Consider the following 24,802-nt stretch of genomic DNA (forward strand, 5'->3'; position numbering starts at 1 on the left):
TGTGTAATGACATTGACCTGAGTGAATTTCCAGCATTTGAATAACTTGCTCTGGAGCTCAGAGCAGCAGAACTAGTGCTCATCACATAATTTTTTTGGTCTGAAAGAGATTCCTAGATGGCAAGGCTGAAGCACATGACATACAGTCAAACAGATGTGACTGATATTTAAATGTCATGGTTAAATATATCAGCAATACTGAAGAAACATAACTAAAATATGACCATGCTGAAAGCTGAAAAACTGATTCATGCCTTTATTTCAAGCCGACCCTGATACTGTAATGCAAAGAGACTTATTCAAAACTCTGCAGCTCTGCTATTAACCCAAACCAAGAGGAGAGGGCACATTAGTCCTGTTATAGCTGCTCTGTTCCTGTAACATTTAGAATAGTTAATGGTGTTAAGGGACTTCCTAAAGGCCTTTTCACAAATAATAGCCGTGAAAGTTGTGGGAGGATGTCCAAGACCCATGAGAGGTGATTTGATGTCAGTATATTCATAAATAAGCAAGCTATTGAAATTGCAACCTTGAAAAGTACATTTTCTATTCCAGGAAATAGGTCACTGATAATGGTGGCATTTTCTAAAGGACTTTTCAAGTTCAAGTTCAAATTGATTTATATACCCTATTTAAAAACAAACCTTGTTGAACAAAGTGCTTTCCAAATTCAGGATATACAACAAATATACACGACAAAGGACAGTCATCCAGTCCTTTACGCTCACAACTGCATCGTTATTTTAAATTAGCTCCCCAACATACCCCAAAACTGTTAGAAATCGGGGCTTGACCCAGTGCTATTACAGCTCGAAAACTGACCAACGTCAAATATTAAACTAACTTCACCCCGGTGTTGGTTTATTGGAGGTTTCCAGAAACAGACAAAAGAAAACTAGGGATGCAGCATTTCTCAGTTAACACTCCATGGAACACATAAAATAAAGGTCCAGATAATAAAAAAATATTTTTGTTATATTTTTTTTAGTTTTCACTTTAGCCTTTAAATCTATAACTTTCCTGATAGAGCCCGGAAACGCTTTCTGCACGATGTTTCGCACTTATGCACTGCTGCACTTTTAAAAATGCAAGCCTATTCTATTTTGGTCATATTTCACTATTATTATCAAATGGGGTTTATTTTCCATATTATTTTCCATAATTATGGCATTCTATCCCTGTTTTTATGTTCATTATGTCTTTTCTCATGTTTTGTCATAAAGCACTTCTTGTATGAAAGCTATAAATAAAGTTTATTATTATTTTTACTATTATTATTACTTGCCTAATTGTTCATCAAATCAATTTAAATCAGTGGTTCTCAAACTTTTTCACATCAAGGACCCATAAACTGACACGACCCCCATTTGACAAGATTTGTCCCAGAGTTCCCTATCTGAGAGGACTTTTCATTTTAGATGTTTTATTACAGAAAGTATCTAACCAGTGAGCAAAATAGTTATACAGTTTGTCATTGTATTACTTATGAATAGAATTATAGTGAAAATAATTTTTGCAAGGGACCCCTTGGAACCACCTCAACGACCCCTGATATCCCCGGACCCCACTTTGAGAACCACTGCCTTAAATCATAGCCATTGTGTGGTATATAATGATGATTTGACCAAGAGTTGATGTTTTCTCTAAAGCACATATCTATATTTTTGTTTTGTATATTGTCTATTAGGCTAATAATATACCTTAAACCGTTTCGATTGAACTATGACCATCAGATCATCACATCAAATGATCCACAATTATCCTTTCAACATGAAAATAAATTAATCTATATAATGTGACTTTCCCTTAGTGTCATTTTTTGTCATTATCTTTCAAAATAAAAAGCGCAAAATCGGGAGCGCGCGCTGTCAAGTGCTTGGCACGGGCGCTCGGATCCGTTGGTCCTCCTCTTCCTTGGCTCGTGCTGCCTTTTAAAGCAAACTGACACAGCATGCCATTCTCCACTCGGCCAGAGGACAGGACACGGTGAGGAGTCGCTGTGTCGCTCATTCTTCCTCCCTTCTCCTGTCGTCACCCCCATCGTCCGTGTTGTTTAGTTGCCTTTTTGTTAATTAGCCATTTTAAGTCATGTATCGGTATTTCGGGGAGCTGCTAAGCCGCTCTGCGGGTAGCGCCCTGGCCTCGGGGTGCGTGGACTCCGCTCTCCCGGTGTCCTCGTCCCTGATGCGGGTCCGTCGCTACGCCGATGCGGCGGAAAAGCCCGACGACCCCAACTTCTTCAGGATGGTCGAGGGCTTCTTCGACCGCGGCGCGTCCATCGTCGAGGACAAGCTGGTGGAGGATCTGAAGACCAGGGAGAGCCCCGAGCAGAAGAGGAACCGTGTGAGGGGCATCCTGCGCATCATCAAGCCCTGTAATCACGTCCTGAGCGTGTCTTTCCCCATCAAGAGGGATAACGGAGAGTGGGAGGTGGTGGAGGGGTACCGCGCCCAGCACAGCCAGCACAGGACACCCTGCAAAGGGGGTAAGATGAGCCAAACATCCCCGACTGGCCCCAGTGACAGCTAGCTTTAGCCAGCAGTTTAGCATTAGTTAGCAGTAAAATTAGCCACTTTAACACACGGCAGCTGCTGTGAAAAACTGCTAACATCGCTGTTGTTTACCGTCACGCTCCACCCTTTGTAATAGCTGCTTAACTTACTTGTTCTTGTTTGTTTATTGCATCTCACCACTGCGCTTTGCTCACACGAGACTTTCTGTGCAGGTTAAGTTACAGAGGCCTTCCTGTTCACGTGTGGCTGTAACGTTACTGTACTCTGTTACCGGGCAGCAAGCTAGCCGTCAAACTGCTGCAACCCCATACTTTGCGAACAGTGTTGATCTCTAGCCACCTTAAATCTTGTCTTTCATGTAAAGCAGCCCATAATGCCGTTTATAACAATCCATTGCAGTTTACTTCTTGTTATCACATATCTGGTCAACTGTTATTCTAATTTGTGTGTCAGATGTATGGTGTGATGGAGAGGGCAGACCCTGAAGACTTCAGGTGTTATGTTATTAAGCATTTCAGGCCTTGGCTGCATAAACACACTTTCACTGGTGAAGATCTGTTCTTTCAGGTGATTCATACACAAACATAGAAGTGTCAACAGCAGATCTATACAATGTGAGCTTATCTCATTCTGCAGACAAATACAAAAAAAGCACTATTTAAACAGCTTTATGGGCAACGTGTAGGTATGATATATGACAGTGCAACATATGTTCTTTGGTTCAAGGTTCAAAGCAGTGGCTTTATGGGCTGCTACAACAGTGCACCCTGGGTAATTATGAACAGAGGGATGTGATGTATAGGAAGACAGGAGGTGTGTAAGGGCTGGCGAGGGGGTGGCTGTTTTTCCTGGCACTCCCATTTGTCAGTAGCGTGACAGGTTGGGGGAGGGTGCTGTGGTGTGGAAGGATTCTCAGTAGAAACAGACATGCCATTCAGTCAGCCGTCAGTCAAAGGGCATGTGTAAATGGTGTGGAGCAGACATTGGCCTGGTATGACCTTTCCATGGTATCTGCTTGACTTAGCGAATGTGGACCTATTCTGGGGAGGCATATTTTATGTACACTGTGCATGGGCACTGTGCTGTACAGTTTTTTTTTTTTTTTTTAAGCAGAGTGTATCATTTTTGGTACCTAGATAAAATATCCACTGATTTCTCCCCCAAGCCGTAATGCATCATTGCACCAATTTATGAATGTCCGGCGCCACAGGCTGTCCAGGCAGTTATCAGTGGGAAATCACTCAGAGAAGCCATGTAGGTAAAATCATTAACATTAAAAGAGCATCATTGCCTCAATCCATCTCATAAAAACCGGAGGAGAGCCAAGCATTAGCCTACCTCGATCCAAAGCTAAATCAAAACCCAGTTTGGCATCAACAGTCCGCCACAGTGATAGCATTTCTAAATATCTTCCTCTCGTGTTGCCTTATCCAGATCCAAGGTGCAGCTAACCAATGGTCACAATGGTATGTTAACGTTTCATTTAGATTTAGTGGCAAAGAAAGAGCAGACATATGAAAGTAAAATGAAACTCATAATTTGGACTTGTTGCTTAGCCTGCCAAATTACAAGATCTCGTCCATAATAATAATCATAGGAATCACTGTTACAGCAACTACTAGAACTAATCCTACAATTAAATCAGGAGTCTCTTGTTTCAGATCTTAAGTCGGTCTACACATAAAAATAAAAATGCACTTTACACAATTTAATTGAATTAATAGATTATTAATTGTAGTGGCTCATTAAACAAGTCTGATAGGTCCCTTATGCCAAAGTCATGGATACTAGAGTTGGGACAAGTGTAAGAGTAGGTATTTTTTTCAGTGGGCTTAATCATTAATACAGTGGATAGACCCTCGGCTGTGTTCAAAATGCAAAGTGCAAAGGCTTTTTTTGTGTGTGCATATGGTGCTACACAAAGCAACTGGACCACACTGCTCTCTACTGCCTACTAAGCGAGAGTTTTAATGTGTGTGTGTGTCTTGTTGTTTGCACACCCCCAGAAAAGAATATGTGGGAAGTTGTCCCACTGTTAGATTACAACCCTATCAAGTTTTGTTTTGTCTGCTAAATTGTCAACATCCTTCTCCTTTCTGTGCAGAAGTGGAATAAATCTGCGGGATATTTCACGTGACAACCATAAGTGCAGCAGTATGTCAGTGTTGCTTAGATACGGAGGGACACACCATATTGTATAAACGTTAATAGCTGTTCAGTAGAGTCCACTGAGACAAAATCTCTCCTAGACAAGTTTACACCACACACACCATTTATAAATCAATTGTGGATTATTACACCCAGATAACAATATCCTGCTTATAATTATGTCATTTACATCAGCTTTAATGGATATATTCCGAGTCCTGTTATTTGAGAGGCCTTACCACCACCAGAAGTGAATCCGTCTTTCTCTTTTTATACTTCTGGGGGGAAAATGTTAATAGTACAGCTTCTAATAGCATGAATAATTATGTGTCTAATTAAAGTATCACAATTTTACAAGACTTGGGTGCATAATCTGTGCATTTAAGGAAAATAATAAGATGAAACAGTTATTAAGGAAAATATCAGGATAGGGCAAATACACTGAATAGTTGAACCAGTAATTTTAGATCAAATGCACCATTATGTGTTGCTTTAGACCGGAGAAGCTCTGAAGCAGACAGTCCAATCATGTCGGGTCTTCAGGCCTGACTGTATAAACTAAACTGCTCTGACTCAGGAACTCTGTATTTAAGCGTGGGCTCAGTTTATTCCCAAAAAAAAAAAAAATCTGTTTTCCTTTTCAAAGGAATGTGTTTACGGATATGTTTTGGATCTGGTTGCTGTGGTGAGCTGTTGGTTGGGTGGATACATGGATGGGGGATGGGTAGGCAGCCAGGCTTTTTTTCCTCCCTTTTTAATTTGATCAGTGAGCTAAAGATTGTCCTCTGTCGGCTCGGGGTAACTCAGCTGATCTTTGGCTAAAAGGAAATAAAGACGGAGGGAGAACCACAGCGGCGCTTTTAAAGAAGGAGCTTTGTTTGGGAGGTTTTTCCTCTGACTGCAGTAACATAAAAAAGTAGGTGGCCACAAAATTTGTAATTTAGGCACTTAAAGATGACATCAGAGTGGGTGGGCTTTTACTTGCGCATCCTGTGTTTTATGTGCTTCCAGTCGAATACATGAAAATAAACACACACAGTGCTTTTGCCCCCATAAAGCGTGCAGTTTGCCCTTTCCCTGCATAAGCTAACTCTGGATGAGCTATATTTGGTTCTGCCGGATGGTATGACTTGGGCAGCCTGGCTGTATGATCTCATGTAACGCCGCACACTGGCTGGCCCACACATGTTACTGTGGCAACGGTAGTAAACCCCAGACAACAGGAAGGAATGACTGCAGCTCGATGGGCTGGGTTCAGAATGGAGGGCTGGGATTGGTTAATTTGGTACCCCCCCCCCCCCCTTTATTTTATTTTATTTTATTTTATTTTTTTTAATTTTTTTTTTGCTGCTAACGTGACTGCTAGCCACAATTGGTGATCTCTGACCTGTTGGTATGGTCTTGTGTGGTTGTGGAGAACATACTTTGATCACTAGTCCAGTTTTTGTCAGTCTTGCTCTATCTCTGCTTTTCATTTCCCTTTTCTGTTGTTGAGCTGCACGTGTATACTGTAGTGGAGACCATTTCGGTGTAGGGTAATGATTTCCCCATGTTGCAGTCTGAACACTTAATACTACTGCAAATATACAAGGCAGTTGAACTCATTGCCTAACATATAAAAATGTCAAAATGCAGTGCACATGAATTATGGTTAGAAATTATTTGTTTTATCATACAAAAAAACCAAAACATTTCTGTACATTTTGCTTGCTTGCATTTTCTTTTTTGTGTGGTGGCTGTGTTGTAACAGTTCTCTGTATGTGTGTCTTCACTCAGGAATCCGTTACAGTACAGATGTGTCTGTGGATGAGGTCAAAGCCCTAGCCTCTCTGATGACCTACAAGTGCGCCGTTGTTGGTAAGTATTAAAGTCTTAGCCTTCCACAAAGCCTCCTGCTTGTTATCCCCTGATCTCCACACACATATTAATACCATTTGATTGGACAAATTCACAATACAAAAAGCGAATGTATGTTTGTATCTTAAAGTCATGTGTGTTTGACACAAGAATGCAATTGTTACTGTCGTTTTTTTAACTGTATTATTCTCCCCCAGATGTGCCATTTGGAGGAGCCAAAGCTGGAGTGAAGATCAACCCCAGGAATTACTCTGTAAGCCTTCTAATGTTAATCATCCCCCTCCCACACACACTTGCATGCACACGTAGAGATGCATGTCATGTTTAACTATGTGCTATAATACTTGAAGGAAAGCAACAAAGCGTAAGATGAGAATTAACATGCACATGGCTGGCCGTCCAGGGAGGGATATCAGTTTTCCTGTTTTTTTTGTTTTTTTTTCTGTCTTTTACTCACATCCAAAGAGAGGATGATGTTTTGTATGGTTGTGACACTGTGGATTGCTTTTAATAGTGCACTGTGTCTTTGTCCTTTTATGTAGCCCATTTTTGTTTTAATAAATTCCTTTCCTTAAGTGTTTTATTATACTGTAACCAAGCAACATGTTTCTAAACTATACTGTGTCTGTCTGTCGTAGGATAATGAGCTGGAGAAGATTACCAGGAGATTCACCATTGAGCTGGCCAAGAAGGGTTTTATTGGTGAGTTTTTGCACGGCTTGGTATTTGTTGCGTGACAGTATTCATATTGTTATTTGACTCAGATACCATGGCTGTGGTAGCAAGGGTGAATGTTTCCACACTGAGAAGTAAACATTTCCTGTCATCTAGCGCTGTTTATTCAGGTTGGAGTAGCTCTGGGTGTGCCAAAAACTCAATTGAAAAGAGAGACAATTAATTATGGTGAAAAAGAAGTGTGGGGCTGATATAGAAGTTCAACTTAAACCAGAGTTTAAGTGGAGAAAGCAGAAATAACAACCAATCTCCTAATGTATATATTTGTTTGTCGGTCATAAAGTCGTTCAGCCATAGCTGATGGATGTCTCCCACCACTTGGTTTTATTTACTAGTGAATTTATGTCCACCCTGGAGGCAAAGTAGTACCAACTGTACACATCACATCACTTCCCTGTTGAGTGTAACATGGTCAAATTGCCCCTGTTGAGAAAGTCGTCCTTTTCTTTCTCTCACTGTAGCCCCATCCCCCACCTCTCTGGGTGACTGCTTCTGTTTTTGGACGTTGTGCGAGCATTCAAGGCCCTTGAGGGCACATGTGTATATAAATGACACAAGGACACAAAGCCTGACACTCATATTCCCCGCCATTCAGATTCATATTTCCAGTGACTTGGTGGAAGTACCAAGACTGAAACCTGGTTTGTGATGTTGAAGTCTATGAGCACAGACAATGGCGTGCTTTATTAACTCTCTCTCGTACTCGGCTTTCTTCACCAGGACCTGGCATCGATGTCCCGGCTCCAGACATGAGCACAGGAGAGAGGGAAATGTCCTGGATTGCTGACACATACGCCAACACCATTGCACACACTGTGAGTTCTCAGACATACACAACCAAGCTGGATGTCTTTGCTGTTTTTGTACAAATGGTCAAAATGGCCAAATTATAAGGAAGGAATTAGTCATTCAGTGGTTTCCTGGCGCTCCCTTCCCAGCCGACCACTGAAACATTCCTTCTCGTGTGTGTGTGTGTGTGTGTGTGTGTGTGTGTGTGTGTGTGTGTGTGTGTGTGTGTGTGAGAGAGATATCATTCTCATATCAAAACCTCAAACAGGGCTTATTTGAATAAAGATGTGTGAAAATATTTACTAATTTGTGTGTTTAAACATGTTCACACAGCTATTCCAGCAGACGGGTACTTAAATTTTATACAACCATATTGATTTTCTGTGTTATTTCCTATGTGAAATCAGATATTTTATTGACAGATTCTTACTATACTTAGTCATGTTTGGCCCTTGGTTTTTTTTTTCAGTACACTAGTGTAATCAGTGTCTGTTTTTAAACAGGTGTGATTGTGAGCGGATAAAATTACAGCAAAACAAAGGATATTTTGATACATGTAGAATCAATATCACAGTCTGTATAAAACATGGATTTAGTGTCTGAGATGTCATCTATAGGCTTCTGAAGAGCAGGGGCGGCCCTAGCAGTTACCATCTTGGTATGGCCTCTTGCATAACGTCAAGCCTTAATATAAATAATGCATAAGTTTAAGCCTTAATATTATTTAAATGGGTGAGTGAGACCAAACCTGTGTTTTTTTTTGTACTAGCCTGTTTAGTACTGCTGTAAAGTTTGGCATTTTAACCTCAGGGGTCTATGGGGATTGACTTGTTTTAGGCCAGCATCAAGTAGCCATTTGAGGAACTGCAGTTCCGCTTTGGCTTTCTTTTTTCAGCCCCAGAGGTTGCCGATTAATCAATATACATCAAGCTGTCTAAATACCTGCGTAAAATCTTAATGACAACAATCATTGCAATGCATTGTGGTGGATTAATCTTAATTTTTCTACTTCAAAGAAATATAAATTGCATTTAGTGTTAATTAATTTAGATTTTCATATGTTATTACACATCTCAACCCCTCCTTTCCCCATGATTCTTAGTTTCCCTTTCCTCTGTAACCTCGTCTCACCTTACCTAGTCATGTGTCTGTTCCAGATACTCCAGGCAGGGCTTTGGAGTGGGTGATACATTCCTCCTCTGGGTATCTGAGGGCTGAGGATTATGGGTAGTGAGTATGTGTAGTCAGCTGTCTCACTGCCTCGTAGGGTGGCACTACACAACCTCTTGGTGTGTATGTTAAGCAGTTAAAACCAGATATCGCATGGCCGAAAGCTGAAGCAGAAAAGAAAGGGGCAGTAACACTAAATAGTCACTAGATGCAGGTTCCCAAAAATCTCCAACTGTATTGAATTAAATTCATAAAGTAGCAGATTTCTTAATGAAATATCATTTATTTTTCCTGCAAGAAGTTTTGGTCATTGGAGACAAAATCCTCCAATCATTACCAATGCTGTGTACATCATTTTCTTAAGTCTATATGGACTATGTGGTCTGACCTTCTCAGTATGTGTGTGCAGGACATCAACGCCCATGCATGTGTGACAGGAAAGCCCATCAGCCAGGGAGGAATCCACGGACGTATCTCAGCCACCGGTCGTGGAGTTTTCCACGGCATCGAGAACTTCATTAATGAAGCGTCCTACATGAGCATGCTGGGCCTGACACCAGGCTTCCATGACAAGACCTTCGTCATCCAGGTACAAACACACTCTGGCATGGTTTGATCACAGTAGAAACATTGTACTCAAGAGGAAAGATGAGACCCCAAATGTACTGCAGATACTCACAGGATTTAAAGTTTTCATTTGAACTCATGATGAGGGGTTTTAGAGCTACGTCTCAATCAGAGCAGTGCCATCTGTTTTAGCTTGGCCCTGATCTCGTCATCTCTTCAAGCAGACAGCGGGGAACTGAAGGAGAACCTCTTTGTTCATGAGAAATGATGATTCTGTGAGAGAGTGGGCGCAATTAACAGTCTTTTAGTTGTAGAAACTGCTCAACTGCAATAAACAGAAAAGCAATAGAAAGAAACAGAGCAAAGCAACAGGATACTCATGGAAAGACTGTTCTTTCTATAAGGATACCTCTGATTTAAACTGTAATCTGGAAGAAGTGTGTCTGTGGGGATGAAAGATCTCAGAGTAGTTAGCAGTTTCACTTCCATTTGTCACATGACAGCTCCTCACGTGTCATGGACACAAGCACACACTGACACATTCACAGGGAACCCCTTGGCAATGGCCTCCGCTGTTTTCCTGGAGTGTTTTCTATAATCACCAGACACATAAAAGAGGATCTGATCATGCTTGTTTCCTTCCTTTTATAGAGATTTGTAAAGAAGCTGATGTTTTTCAGCAACAATAAACAAACAATAAGAGATGTTGAAAAGGGATGATGTTTGTGGAGAGGGTATTGGGGTGAGGGATGAGAAGGGCGTCACTGAGGAAGAGAAGAAGCGGTAACAACCGCTGAATCATGACGTGGATGTTCAAAAAGCTGATCCCTATGTGTCTGTGTTTGAGGATTATTTTGTGCTGAGATTAGATTTTCTTAGAGATGTATTAGTGATTGAGGAGAGAGCAGATCTCTAGAATGGCCACGTTAGAGATTTTACTCTACTATTAACACAGACATTCCTATCCTTTAATCTCTGGTAGTCTTCTGCTTGTGCCACACTGCCTAACTTACCTATGTATGACGGGTACCTTGCTGATATGCTGCGGCTCACACACGTGTGGTGTCCACACAGACAACAGTTTCTATGTCTATATCTGTAGAATATGTCAGACATATAATTTCATTTTATTTTTTAATATTATTCAACCTCTTCTGTCTATTTCAGATTAAAATCCCTCTAGCTTTTCTGTTGCAGTAGCAGCAACATAGGTAAAGGTGTACTTTTTGCTGATATGATGTTGATATGACTATAAACCGTCTTTTTATGGTACTATTGTTGCTGAGCACTGCAGCCATGTCGCGAAAAATGGATTCAGACTGTCTTGATGAAACGTCGCTGCAGCCACGCGTGAAAAATGCTGCTCTAACCTGTTAACATGGGCGCCGAAATGAAAAGCAAGAGGTTCCATGACGCACATGCGCTGCTTTGATGGACAGTGTGGCCGTTAGATCATTGTGGGCGAGGTTGCAATCAGTGATTGGACTTAATGGGAATATTGTATTTACAGGAGTTTGGCATCAGTAATGAAGTATCTTTTTTTATGTATTTTTTTCATGTATTTATATACACTTTAGATTGCAGCAGAAGATTTGCCACAGATAGCATCACTTCTGTCCACCTTTACCTGTTTTGATAATTTGTCCTGTTTCCAGTTTTCACACACATTTACACAGAATAGTTTTCAGGTCCTTACAGTGGATGATAATGATGTTAGAACTTAAAGTGGCCACACGGTGGCACCAGAGTATGTAGTTGCATGGAGCTTATCCTAGTTTATGGTTGAGTAAAACGGGGTGTAACAATTAAATTTATACTATTGATATTATGTAATGATTTAAAAGTGAATATCATGGTGATGTTGGACCATGGTGATGATGACCTTGCTGTGACTTTTCACAGGGCTTTGGTAATGTGGGTCTCCACTCCATGAGGTACCTGCACAGGTTTGGGGCTAAGTGTGTTGGCATCGGTGAGATTGATGGAGCCATCTACAACCCAGAGGGCATCGACCCCAAGCAGCTGGAGGACTACAAACTGGTACCAGCACAACTGCCTTCTTCTCAATTATGTCTCACCTCTTTATCCCTTTTATCCTTTCTTTCTTTTATTATGTAGTCAAAGTTGTTCTCTATTTTACTCTGTTTTCCCTTCCCAAAATCATCAGTTCTTCCTTTCTGTCCACTGATTCATTCTCACTTAACAGTATCGCTGTCAGAAGATCTTTTTGGGAACAAGTTAATATTTTTCTCTTGTGTGTCTGTGCGTTCTGCAGCAACATGGCACCATTGTGGGCTTCCCAGGAGCCAAACCCTACGAAGGGAACATTTTGGAAGCCGACTGCCACATCCTGATCCCTGCAGCCGGAGAAAAGCAGCTCACACGTAACAATGCCCCCAGGATCAAGGCCAAGGTAAACACTCACTTTGATTTACCTTCATGATTAAGGACAGGGCAACTTGGTCACACTCATATTAAGTGTGTGTTGTCTGTTCCAGATCATTGCTGAGGGTGCCAATGGTCCCACCACCCCAGATGCTGATAAGATCTTTCTGGAGAACAACGTCATGGTTATTCCTGTAAGCGCACACTTTACACAAGATTTGAGTATTTGTGTTTTTATCTGAGCTCTTCTTACTGGTTTGAAGTGGGTGAAAATGTGATGTCACATACTTTTGAGCACCAATCAGGATTTAGCAACATTTCAATCAAAACCTGATGATACTTTTGGGGATGTTTGCTTTGTTTTCCAGTACTGTCAATAAAATCTGATCAAACCACACACATCCAGTCCTGATGAAGCAGATTAACTGTGTGTTGTTGAGTGCTAAAAATAAACATGAAGATGTTTTTTCCTATTTTATTTATTTTTATTTTTACTTATTTAGTCATGAATATTTAATGTTATAGAAACATTGTGTAAATATAATATATTTGAACCATGAAGGTGAAACCCAAACAGTAAGCAGAATAAAAGATTCTGAACAACAGATTTATTTATTTTTTGTCAAAATAAGTATTTCACAAAAGCATTTCATTTTATAGTTTATTCCAGTGGTTTTATTTAACAGAAAAATCAAAACATACAAACAATTTTGGAGTACATAGGAAAATTTATCAAAATATTTCTACACACAGGGGAGTGAAGAAACAGGCCAATGTCTGATGAGTATGTGATGTTTCATCCTGCAGGACATGTACCTGAATGCTGGCGGTGTGACAGTGTCTTATTTCGAGTGGCTGAAAAATCTCAACCATGTCAGCTATGGAAGACTGACCTTCAAATATGAGAGAGACTCAAACTACCACCTGCTCAGTGAGTACAAGAATGCTCTTTACTTCCTCCATAACATGCAGACAGGCTAGGGTCATGAGACACAATCAGAAGATTCTTTTTCATTAGAGGCTCCTTTTACAAGTGAAAGTACATTTTTAATTCTTTAAACACAATTCTAAAACAATATATAAACACCAGAACTACAGATTGTACAAATGTGTTATACATGACAAATGTACAGCAAATCAGATTTTAAAACCCAGTTAGCTTTTAATGCAATAAAATGGTTGGGTAAAGATTTAATATCAGTTATAATGATTGGTAATTAATGATTTTTATGTTGTTTCTCTCCGTTCTTACATCAGACAATCTATTTCTCTTTGGGTTTGGGATTGGGTGGGGTGGTGTTGGTTGGTGTGGGAAGAGTGCCCTCACCCTCTGAATTTTCTGAATTTCCTATGTCCAATGCTCCCATTTGTTCTTGTAAGGTGTTTGCCTTGGCCGTTTGTTTCATTAGTTGAAAATCCTTTTCAAACATTTCCTTCATCTGTTTGCCATGCACCATAACCTTTACAGTAGGATACATAATTATTGTACCGTCTTTCGACTTGAGTTTGATTAGATTGTCTTGTTGAGTTTCCTCAAGTTCAGGATATCTATTCCTCATTGCATCGTGCCATTCTCTTACAAGTGAGCTCATGAAAATTAGGTTAAATTTAACACCTTTTCTTTCATCATAATAGAGAGTGTCTTGATTGGTCCTCAGTGTTTTCTCTCTAGTCCTTATCTTTTTTGCGTTGGTACATCCTTCAGGGTATTTAAAAGAACGAGCTGCCATCTATATTAAAACAAAAAACAATTATGTTTTGTAAATTAACATGGTACTGATTAATGGTACAACACATTCAGACCACAGAATTGCTGTGGTGTTATATCTTGTATTTCTCTTTGCGTTGTGATGCTCTGGATTGCTCCGCGGTATGGCAGATACTCTGGTTCTACAGCTGCTTCCTGAAGGCACAAGACAAACCTCAGATCAGGATTCACATAAGATGTGGATGTTATAAAGTCGAACCTGCCCAAAATGTATCTCCTCTACCTCCCTCGCCTTCATCCTGCACTGTGAAACTGTACTGTAACTCTTCTTTTACTGCAAGTGTTTCAGGTTGTTTAGTAGAAGTCTAAAGCAAACCTTGCCTAGCTGTACAGGTTACCTGGCTGTTGTACGTCACTAACAAAGCTGCTGATGTATTAAATGCAAGATTACTTTTAATATAACTGTAAGGAAAAAGATTCCAAATAAAAACAAATCTGTTAACAAGATTTTTTAGATTCTTACTTACTTATTTTTACTGAATTTGTGACAAGTCAGCCAGAAGCGGTGATGTTGCTGTGTCAGCAGGTATCAGCTGATGTGGTGTCTCTGTCTAAGAGAAATGATTTCTCTCAACTTACTTTCCTTCTGTATTTATACTCTGTCTTGTGCACATACAGCCAATCAAAATAGCAAATGAAGAATGTAGAGTTGTAAAACCAGAAAAATTTGCAGGGTGTGTCATAACTGGTGTTTATTGTCGATGCAGAAACAAAAGAAGCCTCTGTGTCTTGAATTGTAATTTTCCTCTGTTTTCCCTTTTAGTGTCTGTGCAGGAAAGTTTAGAGAGGAAGTTTGGCAAGCAGGGAGGACCCATCCCTGTAGTACCTACTGCTGACTTCCAGGCCAGAGTTGCTGTGAGTAATATCTGCTGACACACACTTCCATGAACGGACAAGTGATTATCAAAAATGAGCGAACGATTATTTTCTACTGACACTTTTGCAAGTTCGATAAGTATCAGGTCTGCACTGACACATACTGCCTCCAGGAAATAGCTACATGCTATCACTCCAAGTCTGACACTGACAAAAGCATTACAACTAGTATTGTGGTCAAGACCAGTGGCCTGTACTACGAAGGGAGTTCAACCTACTCAAGTTTATCAGGTTAACTCAGGGTTATCAACTCTGACCTCCTGCACAGGAGTTAAACGGTACTACGATGGTGAATAAGATGTTGGTTAGTTTGAGATGGTGTGCATTTGCATGAAAGGGGTGTATTTCGCAACGGCGCATGTTCTGAAATTTTCCCAGAAGAATGCACGTTGATTGTGTCAGAATATGAGGAGTTTAAAGAAACTTCACTTTGCAAGGCTGCAACATCACACACACACACACACACCTCTGCCGTGTATTAGACTATGCAGTGGAAAGTTATATTAGACTTTGCATTTGGATTTAGCAGTGAGGAAATACTTGTGAGTTTAGCCCACAATCACTGTTATCATGCACCGTGGATTGGGCGTATTCAGAAGAAAACACCAGAGTGATTTAGATTTTTTGTGACTTTAATTTCAGGGAATTTTAGCTACAACCGCAGTGGAACAAGTCAGGATGAAATCTAAAAATATTTTATCAAGAATTCGTAGCCTTCTTCACATTATTAACACCGAGTACAGATGTGGTGTGTAGTCCACGTGCAGGGTAACCTCGAGTTAACCACCAACAAAACCTACTCGGAGCAGTTTAGAGATGCAGTGTAAATTGCCAGAGTGTGTCGTGACCGGGACGAGACCAAGACTTTGTGGGGTTGAGACCAAGTCAAGACCAAGACCCGTGCTCCGCACTACATAACACATAAGATGTGGAACATGAAATGGGCACTCAGATCTGAAATATCAATTTCCCATAAAAACACCTACATCCAAACAGTAAGAGCAGAAATCAACTTCAGCATCTTTATTCAACTCTCCTTTTCCATGGTTAGATGCAATCTGCATTTCCTTGTTTTGTACCTAGTGACATGAGCAAGTTGAATGTAATCTGATCAAATTAGGTAGCGGTACCGTGCCGCATATCTTTAATGTCGGGAGCTGTATGCAGCTGACATTAACTAAGGTTAATGTAACTTAACATTAGCAACTTCATGTGGCCTGTCTCATCATTGGTTATCACAAGCAAAAAGGTACCTTAGGGACAAGTTCTCACCACATTCGCTATCAACTCAATATTTCACAAGGTTAACACTGTTTTAGCTACTTCCCTCAATTTGGTAACACAATTAGGTAGCTTGTGGACCTAGATATGTGGCAAATAGCTGGCAATCAACTGAAACTAGTGCCCTGAAACATACATTATGTAGATTGGTAGCTAACGTCACTAACATATAGTTTACCTTTCTTTACGATTTCTAAGTGCCAATAAAAGTTCCATAAGCGTTGCACTGCAAAATTTACAGATTGCTTTGTGGTTTCTTCTAGATACAGATTCTTTATGGTTTAGGTAGCTAAATTATATTACAAAGATTTGGCGGATAAATCCTCCTGCTCCCAGACGACGACAGGACATGTGAAGGAGGCAGGGAGGGGTGACAGCCGTTAACAGCAACAACATTTTGAGATCAGCAATAAGTCACGTTATTGGCTACATTTGAAGCAGTAAGATTTACATTCAATCAAAGTTAAGATGTTAGCAAATAAATCACACAATCCACAGGTGATTTTGCGATATTCCCACAGTTGTGGTCTTGAAATAAAATCTGGAGTCCTTTTTTATGTTTATCACAGATTTAATTTTAAGAGGATATTGAAGCATATTGCTTTACTTCCACTTTATACTCACATGTCATGTCAGTGTGCTTTGCAAAATACTTGATACACAGGTCCATATCCGGGGCAACATAACACTCACACCTCCTGACACTCGCAAAGAAAAGCATCTTAATTCCCTTGATTGACAGTTGCCCTCATGTAGTGAACCCTGCCCTTTGGAATAACAAAGACTACGTTTAAGAAAGACATGCAACAAATGTCTTCTTCATATTTGTACATATCTTTTGTTACTTTCTGAGCAAACATATGAACTAATATTTCCAAAACTGCCAAACCACAGGCCGTATGCCAAAGAATACCAAAGAGTCCACTTGGGAGCTTCTTATTGCCTGTTAGTATTAATAATTGTTTTACATTTTGATTCAGATATTTTTCTCGTCTCCCAGTAATTTCTTACTTCTGCTACTATCATGATAAAACATACATAGAAGTTAGTAGATTTGTTTGCTGTGAAACAAATATGTATGTAACAAAAATGTATCACAGGTTTAATTTTAAGAGGATAATGAAGCATATTGTTTTACTTCCACTTTGTATTGGCATGTCATGTCAGTGTACTCTGCACTCTATGACCTGAAAGGTGTGTAACACCTTATACTTGGAAAAATTAAAATACTTGATACATAGGTCCACAACCAAGGCAACGTAACACTCAAACCTCCTGGCACTCGCGAATAAAAGCATCTTAATCCCCGTGATTGACAGTCGGCCAGAAGGAGTGAACCCTGCCCACTTTGAATAACAAAGACTACGTTTAAGAAATACATGCTTACAATGGCCTTATACATATTTGTACATATTATCATTTATTACCTTCTGAGTAGAAATATCAACTAATATTTCCATTAAAGATGCCTGTGCACTGTAAAATAAAATTACAAATGCCCATCACAAGTTACCAAAGTAAAATAAATACCGAACGGTGAATACATGCAACCAAGCTAATGTTTGTTGTTAATGACACATTTTCTGTTGATGCGCTAACTGATCATGTCAGGACTTCTTTGCATGCACACTTTTCTCAAGAAGTCTCCTTCTTGAGATTGAATGTGTGGTTAACATTCATCTTCCTTTGCAGGGTGCCTCTGAGAAGGACATTGTTCACTCTGGGTTGGCCTACACGATGGAGAGATCTGCCCGGGTAAGTGATCCTACATAACACACACAGTACGAATGTGTTTTAGTGAACAGGCACTGTATTGTGTTGTACAGTAAACTAAGATGAAACATATGATTTACACTTCAGAAATGGAACTGGAAATGTTAGATTAGTGCTGTCTCTCTCAGACATCTTCTGTCACACCCTCCATCTTACTGTAAACCAATTCAATGATCTAGTACCAGTTCTTTCTTTCTCCCAACTTTAAAATCAGTATACATCACTGCATATAGCTCCATTAGGATTATTTTTATGTAAGGTAACATTAGTCCAGAGATTGCTGTGGCTGTAAAAACAGTTAAATGGACAAAGAATTTTTATTAAGTGTGTATGATCACATCTGGCCACTACCAAATCCACTTAGATCAAAATTACGTCCACAAAAAGTGCTTCTTTTTGTACCTACTAGTTATTTCGACACCAAAATATGTGAATAAACTGAAACGATCTTTAATAATGTCAGTATTTTCTGCCGATCTGACGGGATACAGTGCATCTCCAATAAAGTCAAAGTTCCTTTGTTGTCCTTTATGTAAAGATAGCTCAGATACAGGAGTCTAGGAAGACAACATCATGCTACCAACAACCCGACACAATAAATACCTTATCATCACTAAAATTAAAGATCAAGGTCAAATGTTGCAAAAATAAATTGTAAAAAACATAAAAGGATGATCAGCTGTCACTTCCAACAGGTTATCTACAGATCTGAAAAGTTTTAAAAAAGCATTGAATTCACCTGCCTCAAAAGTCTAAAAAAGTCTTAATTTCATTTACAAAGGTCTTAAATAGTTATTGTTGCCTGCTGCAGGCAGTAACATAACTGGTGTAACAGGTCCTGCTAATTCCTTTTTGATGGAGTTTGAGTCAGCGCCATCAGATCTCTAGCAAACAATTTTGCTACTGTTAGCTGCAGTAACTAGAAGGCTCATCTTGTTATAATGGGTAAATGTTAATTTTGGCAAATCCTGAAATTAACTTAAGTTTTTTCAACTTGTTAGTTTACCTGTTTTTTTCCCCCAATTAATCTGTGTCCAGTGCATGTAATTCAGTGATTATATTAATTGGAATTATTGTTATATGATGAGACGTTATGAAAAAAATGTGATATACATGTTGATAAATTCATGTACTTGATAAATAAGTGTAACTTTATGTTTTCTACTGGTTTCTTGTAATTCTTTGACCAGTATGACAATGAAAGAAATATTAAATGAATGTACATTCTATGTTGTATTAAAATGGTTACTTATTAATTATTAAGTCTTAACCGCACAGAACCTAAAGGAACAGTTACCCGTGCTGGTACTAAACATTAGCGAGCACAAGTCCTCCTTCTTTTGTCTGCTTGGGATGAGCTCAGTCCTTCAAAGGTGGTCTGGGCTCTGTTGTTAAATGTAGTTAAACTGCTCAGTCCTATAACATGTGTACTCTTCTGCCTTTATAGCAAATCATGCGCACAGCAAGCAAGTACAACCTGGGTCTGGACCTTCGGACGGCCGCCTACGTCAATGCCATCGAGAAGGTCTTCAAAGTCTACAATGAGGCGGGGCTTACCTTCACATAAATGGCCAATCATGACCCACACTTCCTCTCCCTCCCTTCCTCTCCTTCCTTTTTCCACCTTCTAAACAGCCTTCAGAACATATCACTGTTTACCGCTGCTCTTTGGCTCTTCTACACACAAACACGCACACGTACAGCGAGACACTGGCTATCCTGGTATTTATCCTGTGATCTTTGTGCTGCCATTATACCATATATGCATCTCTGTTTAAACATTGCCCTGTTCTTGTTTTTGAGGTTATAGTGAGAAAAAGCAGATAGAAAGTAACATCCTGGCAGAAGAAAAGATGTAGCCCGCATTGAAAGGTTGATGATATTGTTGTGCGCCAGCAATGTTAAAAGCGCCCTTTTTGTGATCGCTGAATGCACGTGTGACCCTCCTGTTGATATTACAGTTGACAGCACTACAGGTGCCTTATTTCAGAAAGTTGTCCGCTCTAAAAGGGAGATGGCCACTTCAGTTTAACTTTAATTGAAAGGGATTTGTATTTAGATATAGAATTAACTTCACGTGAATAAAAGAGAATAGTAATTTTATTACACTTGAGTTTGTCCTCACGCTTCAGATGTGAAGGTTAGTAGTGAAGTTGCCATGGTTAAGGATTCCCAAAGAAGGCTTTTTTTTCATAGTTCGTATTTTTATTGTAAGAGATTCAATTGAAGCTCTCTGATTCCTCGTCCCCTCCTTTTTTCCTCTATTCCCGTCGCTCTGTCTCGTATTTTAAAAGCAGCTCCTCCGCTGGCCATGAAAGGGGAGCAGGGAGGGGGCTAGGTGTCACTGTGACCGCCCGTCCCCCTGAATTTTCCCTCAGTTTTAATCGTCCAGTTCTTTGACATTAAAATTGTTATGGGGGAAATTACTTTTTGTTTTTATTTTATTCATTTTTTTGGAAACCAATAAAATGTTCAGAAAAATATCCAACAGTATCGCATCAGTTTATTTTCATACTATTCTGTCACGAACTGGGTGGACTATTATTCCTGTATTGTGAATAAAAGTGTGTGTATGTGTGTGATAGACACAGTCATATCAAAAAGTATCCTGCAACATATCTTGTTAACCAGGAATTCTGTGACGTCTTCCACAACCTTACCAATCTTGTCCATGATGCCTGGAAGAGGGAATTACAGAAACGCACAATAGCATGGGGATAATGGGAAAACAGGCTGCACTCACAGTGACCAACACAAGATTAAAGGCAAATTTTGACATTTTGGGAAATAAGCGTTTGTAAAAGAAGATCGACAGTATTCTCATGTAAATTCAATATGAAGCTAAGGCCAGCAGGCGTTAGCTTAGCTTAGCGTGATAGCTGGAATCTGGAAAACAGCCTGACTTTGTCTAAAGCTAGCAAAATCTGGAAGCAGATTTTGTTTTGTTTGTTTAAGCCACTGTACTGACTGATCTTACTGTGTAATGTTAACAAACTTTGCATTTTCAGTCAGGCTGTGTTCCCCCAACACCCTGTGTTCCTCTTCAAATAAATTCTTGACACAGTAGCTGGATTTCAACAAAACCTTTTTAATTTCACTGCTACTGTTTATAAAATCAGCGAGTCTGCTTTGATGCCAACTTAAACATGGTGTGCGATATTTGTGTTTGTGTATTTCAGGTGGGATTTGTGATTTGTCTTGTTTAGTGTGCTGTGTGTGTGTGTGTGTGTGTGTTGATACAAGTGTGGTGTAGTGTGTAGTCTTATGTGTATGGGTGTGTGTGAATGTCAGATTGCTTGATAAGGCAACATGCAGTCATCAGTTTCCATTGGCCTCAAAGTAAAAACACACAAACCTGATCCAGACACAAACACACACTCACACACTTTGCTGGCTGAACCGGTTCTATGTTAACACACACGTGTAGATACACACACACACATACAGTGCATTCAGACACACACACTATTGCCGGGCAGACGAGCAGTGAAAGGTGATCGCACTGAGAGGGTTCAGACCAGTTAGTGTGAAATAAAAACTACCCTAAAAAACAACTACATATCCCAGAATTCAAGCTGTTCACAGAGCTACACATAAAGCTGATTAAACTCAAACTTTCATTCTCCTCTCTTAGCGGACTGATTCCCTCACTGAATGATGTTTTTCAACACAGAAATCTGAATAACTGTAATAAGACTGCTTGTTTCGTCCGATGGCATGCAGACCACTTTAACAAAGACTTAAAAGCAACTACACAATAACAAGAAGCAATCAATATCAGCTGCTTATATTTCCTCCTTGAATTTTTTTTTGTAAACCCAGCTTTTGCCAGAAGTAGCTTTTAATGTGAAAAGTCTTATTGCCTTGTGTCTGACATATATTCTGTATCAGCTTGTTTGAGCTCTTCATGAAAAGCTATTTGATGTTTCCTGTGAGGGGAATATTCAAACCCAGGACTGAAGTTCTGCATGACATATTCTACTAGGATTTAACAGACAATCCCGTGAGGGTTTTAACATTAAGTTTGTAATGACTGGGTTGAAGAAGTTAATCAGCTTCTTAAGTACTATAAGTGATGGGGTCCTGCATACATGATCACATTATATTTATACAATTAGAGCGAAACTGGTGCTCTTAGTGCTAGTTTGAAGTGGGCTGGGATGTGTTGGAAAGAAGGATAATTCCATGAACCAATTACAATTTAAATATCAGACTCTGGTTGTTTGCAGGGAGATGACCCTGACAAATCTAATTAAACCAACACTTATTAACTGTTAAACTCTTAATTATTTATAGCTAATATGTTCTTTCATTTCACTTTAAATGTTGCTTTTTTAGCCACAAATATTTAACGCTATACAAGGTACATTTATTTGTCATATTACAGCAGGGTTGTAAAATGAGAGACAGTGTGTTGTTCCCTTTATGCAACTCACAAAGCAAATGCTATATACAAAAATTATAAAATTATATACAACTTTTGCTTTGTGAGAAACAGAGAAATCTTTGAATTTTTGAAACTAATTAACTTGTTAATAACACAATTCAAGGAGCGACTCTTAAAAGCTGATAAGAAAGGACTTTGTGTATTGCTTACTGGTTAATGACACTGTGATAACCCTGTTTCTAAATGTTGAGGCGCGACACACACTAATCCATACAAAGCTACACATAACAGCCGCTACTCTATAGTTACAGCACAAGACAAGTCATTCTACACATCTGTTCATGCAGCCTATTGTAGCTAGCTAACTACTGCACACATAACAGAATGATATCTGTCCTCAATGCACGAATTCCTTGCTCAAGCCTCTGGAGATTTATTTTATATGCCAGCAGCTACATATGTGCGCGCACAGATACCCACACACACATATATATATAAGCTATTGTGGACACACAGGCGCACAAACAGCAGATCTCACACCCTCTCACACCCTGCCTCGGTCTCGCAGTGAGTTATTGTTATTGTGGTGGACTGCAAAGGCTTAGCTGTATTTACACACCTAAAATCCTACAGTTAATTAACACATGTTTGCCCAGTGTGTGCGTCTGTGCTGGCTATGACTGTATGTACTGTATGTGTGTGTTTCATGCATGTGTCAAATGAAGGTGTATCTCTTTTTGTTTGTGTGTACGTGTGTGTTTGTGTGTGAGATTTCCCTATGGGTGGGTAGGCGTGGGGGCGATAACAACACCGGGGTTCATATCAGGATGACACTAACACACGGGTGAGGTGAGGGTAAGACGGGCAGTGGAGGTTACGCTACAGGCTGCAGAAAGTCAGAGGGGAGGAGAAGGGATGAGGACAGGTGGGAGCATCACTGAGTGACGAGGCAGACGGGGAGTTGGGGGTTGAGGGGCGGCATCCGGAAGAGTCTGTTTTAGTTGATTTTGGTTCTGTAAAGTCACAAAAAAATATGTTGGACATCTGGAGTCTGGTACAGCGAGGCGAGGGGAGCGAGGGGCCGCCGGAGAACACGGGAGGCGAGGTCCTGAAGAAGACTAATACCCCTGGAATTAGGGAAAGAAGGAAACAAAGATAGAAACATGTCAGTGGTGGAAGAAGTATTTCCTTGAGTAAAAGTGGCAATATCACAATGTAATAAAAATAGTCCATTACAAGTTAAAGAGGCACTCCACAGAAATTATAACATCAGTTTAGATATGACATCAGTTTAGTAGCCTAGTTATGAGTAGGGGTGGAAAGCAATTTAGTACATTTACTCAAGGACTGTGCTTAAGTACAATTTTGGGGTGCTTGTGCTTTAATTTAGAATTTCCATTTAATGCTACTTAAGACTTCTACTCCAGTACAATTCAGAGGGAAATACTGTACTTTCTTACTCCACTACATTTATCTGACAGCTGTTCTGACTTGTTACTTTTCCAATTAAGATTTTACATAAAAAGAATATATGATACGCTTGTAAAGTGTACAGATACCGGCTGTTACAGGTGCTGGTCATATAATTAGAATATCATCAAAAAGTTGATTTATTTCTGTAATTCCATTCAAAAAGTGAAACTTGTATAATGTATACATTCATTCCACACAGACTGATATATTTCAAGTGTTCATTCCTTTTAATTTTTATGATTATAACTGACAACCAATGAATAAAATCACTATCTCAGAAAATTTGAATATTGTGAAAAGGTTCAATATTGAAGACACCTGGTGCCACACTCTAATCAGCTAATTAACTCAAAACACCTGCAAAGGCCTTTAAATGGTCTCTCAGTCTAGTTCTGTAGGCAAGACACAATCATGGGGAAGGCTGCTGACTTGACAGCTGTCCAAAAGACGACCATTGACACCTTGCACAAGGAGGGCAAGACACAAAAGGTCATTGCTAAAGAGGCTGGCTGTTCACAGAGCTCTGTGTCCAAGCACATTAATAGAGAGGCGAAGGGAAGGAAAAGATGTGGTAGAAAAAAGTGTACAAGCCATAGGGATAACCGCACCCTGGAGAGGATTGTGAAACAAAACCTATTCAAAAATGTGGGGGAGATTCACAAAGAGTGGACTGCAGCTGGAGTCAGTGCTTCAAGAACCACCACGCACAGACGTATGCAAGACATGGGTTTCAGCTGTCGCATTCCTTGGTGTCAAGACACAGCGTCAGAAGCGTCTCGCCTGGGCTAAAGACAAAAAGGACTGGACTGCTGCTGAGTGGTCCAAAGTTATGTTCTCTGATGAAAGTAAATTTTGCATTTCCTTTGGAAATCAAGGTCCCAGAGTCTGGAGGAGGAGAGGAGAGGCACAGAATCCACGTTGCTTTAAGTCCAGTGTTTCCACAGTCAGTGATGGTTTGGGGTGCCATGTCATCTGCTGGTGTTGGTCCACTGTGTTTTCTGAGGTCCAAGGTCAACGCAGCCGTCTACCAGGAAGTTTTAGAGCACTTCATGCTTCCTGCTGCTGACCAGCTTTATGGAGA

General features: G+C 39.9%; 2 protein-coding genes across 2 annotated transcripts in view; one reads left to right on the forward strand and one right to left on the reverse strand.

Annotated features, from left to right (window-relative positions):
* Positions 1–1,923: 1,923 nt before the first annotated feature.
* glud1b (glutamate dehydrogenase 1b) lies at positions 1,924–20,344 on the forward strand. The gene is made up of 13 exons (XM_046068178.1): positions 1,924–2,484; positions 6,437–6,517; positions 6,715–6,770; positions 7,156–7,219; positions 7,973–8,067; positions 9,621–9,800; positions 11,681–11,818; positions 12,054–12,191; positions 12,277–12,357; positions 12,971–13,094; positions 14,695–14,786; positions 17,781–17,843; positions 19,309–20,344. Exons 1-13 carry the CDS (start codon positions 2,088–2,090, stop codon positions 19,426–19,428), a joined length of 1,629 nt encoding a protein of 542 aa, XP_045924134.1. The 5' UTR covers positions 1,924–2,087; the 3' UTR covers positions 19,429–20,344.
* Positions 20,345–20,929: 585 nt separating this feature from the next.
* Positions 20,930–24,802, reverse strand: part of sncgb (synuclein, gamma b (breast cancer-specific protein 1)) — a 30,224-nt gene continuing 26,351 nt past the window's right edge. Inside the window, exon 5 of the mRNA XM_046068179.1 lies at positions 20,930–23,375. Within this exon, the coding sequence (XP_045924135.1) occupies positions 23,367–23,375 (9 nt within the window). The 3' untranslated portion in view covers positions 20,930–23,366. The remainder of the gene's footprint in view (positions 23,376–24,802) is intronic.

The sequence above is a fragment of the Micropterus dolomieu genome, linkage group LG14 (assembly GCF_021292245.1).
Source record: "Micropterus dolomieu isolate WLL.071019.BEF.003 ecotype Adirondacks linkage group LG14, ASM2129224v1, whole genome shotgun sequence".
Taxonomy (NCBI): Eukaryota; Metazoa; Chordata; class Actinopteri; order Centrarchiformes; family Centrarchidae; genus Micropterus; species Micropterus dolomieu.